Genomic DNA, 3,285 nt, shown 5'->3' with positions numbered 1-3,285 from the left:
TCACGACTGGGCCTGCGGGAGCGCGCGTGCGTTGAAGGCGCGAAACCAAAAAGACGCGGGTCCTCGCGCGCTCGGACCACCAGGAGTGCTCGGGGTCGGCGACGACCTCCGGCGGCGGGTGGATGAGGCCGAGCGAGTAGAGCTTCTTGTTGCCGGCCGCGATGTTGCGCATGCGCGTGCGCTCGTACTCGGAGATCTCGGCGGGCGGCGCGGGGCCGCGGCGGCGCGACCGCTTCTTCTTCTTCTTCTTGGCCGGCGCGGCGGCCGGCGGCGGCGCCTCGGCGGGCGCCTCGACGGGCGGCGCCGTCGGCGGCGCCTCGGCGAGCGCCTCGGCGGGCGCCTCGGGCGCGGCCGCGGGCTCCGCGGCGCCGTCGGCCGCGGGCGCCGCCTCGTCGCCCCGCTCCGCGGCGGCGGCGGCGGCGGCGGCGGCGGCGGCCTGCGAGCGACGAGAGATCATCGCGGTTGAAACGACACCGGAAAGAAAGCGCGCACCTTGCGCTCTTCTTGCGCGACTTGCGCTTGCGCTTCGGCGCGGCCGGCTCGGCGCGGCGCTCCGCGTCCTCCTCGGACTCGAAGAGCAGCGGCCGGGCGATCTCGATGGGCCGCGAGTCGAACATGGCCGCGGCCATCTCGACCTCCGACTCGTCGAAGAGCGAGAGGAAGTCCGCGCGCTGCTTGTGCACCGCTTGGATCGCGGGGATCAGCGGCCGCTGCACGCGCGTCGCGTAGAGCACGAGGAGCCGCTCGCCGTTCTCCGTGACGTGGTAGATCGGCGGCGGCGGCGGCGACACGATCTCGCAGTTGGGCACGACGTAGAGCTTGGCGACGCGGCGCGGCTGGCCGGGCGGCGCGAGCGCCCGCGGCTCGAGGAGGCCGCACGGGTCGCGGTAGAAGTTCGCGACGGCGGCCGTCGACGCGGCGGTCTGCGTGGGGCGGACAAGTCACGAAAATCATTGTCAAAAACCGGACGCGGCGTCGCGCCTGGGCCTCCTCGCGCTCGCGCGCGGCGCGGTCGCGGCGGCGCTCGATCATGCGCTCGAAGGTGTTCGCGAGGCCCGCGCGCGCGACGCGCCGCGAGTGCGCGTCGATCGGCGGCCGGGAGCCGTCGGGCATGGGCTCGGGCGGCGCCAACGCCGCGGCCTGGTCGCGGAGGTAGGCCTCGTCCGCGGCCTCGACGTACGCCAAATCCTTGAGCTGGAGCGCGAAGTCGGCCTTGTAGCGCTCGAGGCCTGTGATTGGCGTTCAGTTTGGAAACGACTGCGAGGTGTCGACGCCGCGACGCGCCCGCGACGTGGAGCGGCGGCAGCGGCTTCTCGGCCTCGGCGCGCTCGACGTTGTGCTCCTCGATGCGCGCGACGACGACCTCGGAGATGCGGTGCTTCTCCTGGATGGAGACCTACGCGGGCGACGTCGCGGAGGCGTCGATGGGAGACACTGGAGCAAGAGGCCTTGACCGCGGCGATCTCTGCGAGGGGTCGCGCGTCGTGCGAACGCGTTTTCGCGAAACGAGACGCCGCGGTCGCGCCCGGGTCCATCGGGTCGTTGAGCCAGCGGAGCCGCTCGCCGACGATCTGGCCGATGACCGTCGTGCCGATGTTGAAGTGCGCCGCGGCCTAGAAGATGTCGCGGTCCGTCGTCGCGCAGGACTCCGGGGACGCGGCGGCGCGACCTCGACCTTGGAGTCGTAGAGGCCGAAGGTGATGCGGGTGTTGCGGCCGCCCGGGATCTGGGCGCGCGCCAGGACCTTGCCCTTGGGGCAGCCGTCCTTTGGATTGTCGGTAATGCCGTAGAAGCGTTCCTGCGAAGGGCGCGCGTCGGAACGAGCAATCCGCCGACAAGCCACGTACCGGCATGAACTCGGCGAAGGCGTTCTCCAGCGACCGGAGCGCCTCCTACGATTTGACACAGTGACGACACGAGGACGCGGGGCGCGCCGGCGACGCGCGTAGGGGTGCCACGGGAAGTTGAAGACGGCGATGCCTGCGCGGGAGACGGGTTTCGAACATCGACGACGGGTTTCGGTCCGTCCGACGCCGCGGTCGCGCCGCCGGCGATGCGGTTCTTGCGCTCGAGGCGCTCGCTGCGAGGGCTGTGAGGGCACGGGCGCGGGACGAGGACGCCGAGATCGCGCCGGTAGACGGCGACGGCCGTCGGGTGCTTCAGGACGTTGCCGCGCGAGCTGCCGCCGCCGCCGACGGCCTCGAAGCGCGCTACGGGCCGCGGGGTCCGGGGCGTCTCGAGAAACAAAATTTCGACGCGGGAAGACCGACGGTCCGCCGGGGCGCTCATCGGGTGCTTCGTTCCGACGGTCTTCGTGCCCTCGTGGACCGTGAAGCGGCAGACGGGCTTGCCGTGGTGCTGGACGAGGTCGACGCCGTAGTACGCGGGGCACTGGTCGTCCTCGGCCCGCGGCGGGTGAACGCAGCTGCTCCGCCGCTTCGCGTCGCGGATGACGCGGTAGCACATGCCTACGAGAAGAACATGCCCCTGGAGCGAGACCCCCGTTCTCGCGCGGGCTCTCGAAACACGTTTGCAGAACGAGGACGCGGCCGTCCGACGCGCGCGCGCGCGGAGCGTCTCCATGTCGTTGACGTCGACCAGCGAGCGGCGGCGCGATCCAGAGATGCGCGCCGTGGGCCAGGAGGCGCGGGCCGGAGCACCGCCGTGAGGTAGAGCGAGACCTACAAAACACGACGCGTCGATGCGACAGCTCGAACCCGAGGACGCGGCTTCGCGTACGCGCGGGACCGTCGCCAGGGCCTTGAGCAGGTTCGGGAACTCCTCCGGCCGCGCGGCGCACTGGGCCCAGACGCAGCAGCCGAAGCACTAGAGCGCGCGGAAGTTTCGCGCGGCGGAGGCGTCGAATCGAAGGCATCGAGTCGCTCGCGGACGCGCGTCTCGGACGAGACGGACGCAAACCGCTCGAAACCTCGGACGCCGCCGCCGACGCGGCCCTTGAAGAGGCCGAGCTTGGAGCCGTAGGGGTAGGGCACGCCGCACTCCGGCTGCGCGTACCTGGACGCGTGAAAAAGCCTCCGTCGCTCGACGCCTCGAAGTCGCGACGCGGAAGGAGAACCGCATGCGCGGCCAGATCGTCGGCAGGTTCACGAGGCCGGGGTCGGGCACGCGCTGGAGCCGGTCCACGGGCAGCTCGTCGGCCGCCGCCGCGGCGACGTCGCGCCGCGCGAGCTCGTCGAACTCGAGGCGCAGCGGGTCCGTCTCCGCGAGGCCGCGCCAGCGCTCGACGAGGTACTCGGAGCCGTTGGCGCCCGTCTTCGCCTGCCG

At 72.1% G+C, this 3,285-nt stretch overlaps 1 protein-coding gene across 1 annotated transcript in view; it reads right to left on the bottom strand.

The window, feature by feature from the left end:
• The window catches only part of AURANDRAFT_68474 (hypothetical protein), a gene marked incomplete at both ends in the record, with an annotated part of 7,915 nt that continues 4,630 nt past the window's right edge, over positions 1–3,285 (bottom strand). The window contains 11 exons of the mRNA XM_009044168.1: positions 1–12; positions 56–436; positions 636–923; positions 970–1,229; positions 1,273–1,396; positions 1,455–1,613; positions 1,670–1,798; positions 1,848–1,892; positions 2,308–2,468; positions 2,930–3,015; positions 3,077–3,279. Coding sequence (XP_009042416.1) covers positions 1–12; positions 56–436; positions 636–923; positions 970–1,229; positions 1,273–1,396; positions 1,455–1,613; positions 1,670–1,798; positions 1,848–1,892; positions 2,308–2,468; positions 2,930–3,015; positions 3,077–3,279 — 1,848 coding nt within the window. The remainder of the gene's footprint in view (positions 13–55; positions 437–635; positions 924–969; positions 1,230–1,272; positions 1,397–1,454; positions 1,614–1,669; positions 1,799–1,847; positions 1,893–2,307; positions 2,469–2,929; positions 3,016–3,076; positions 3,280–3,285) is intronic.

This window comes from Aureococcus anophagefferens (genome assembly GCF_000186865.1).
Source record: "Aureococcus anophagefferens unplaced genomic scaffold AURANscaffold_163, whole genome shotgun sequence".
Taxonomy (NCBI): Eukaryota; class Pelagophyceae; order Pelagomonadales; family Pelagomonadaceae; genus Aureococcus; species Aureococcus anophagefferens.
The sequence above is the reverse complement of the archived record's forward strand: the minus strand, read 5'-3'. Positions and strand labels throughout refer to the sequence as shown.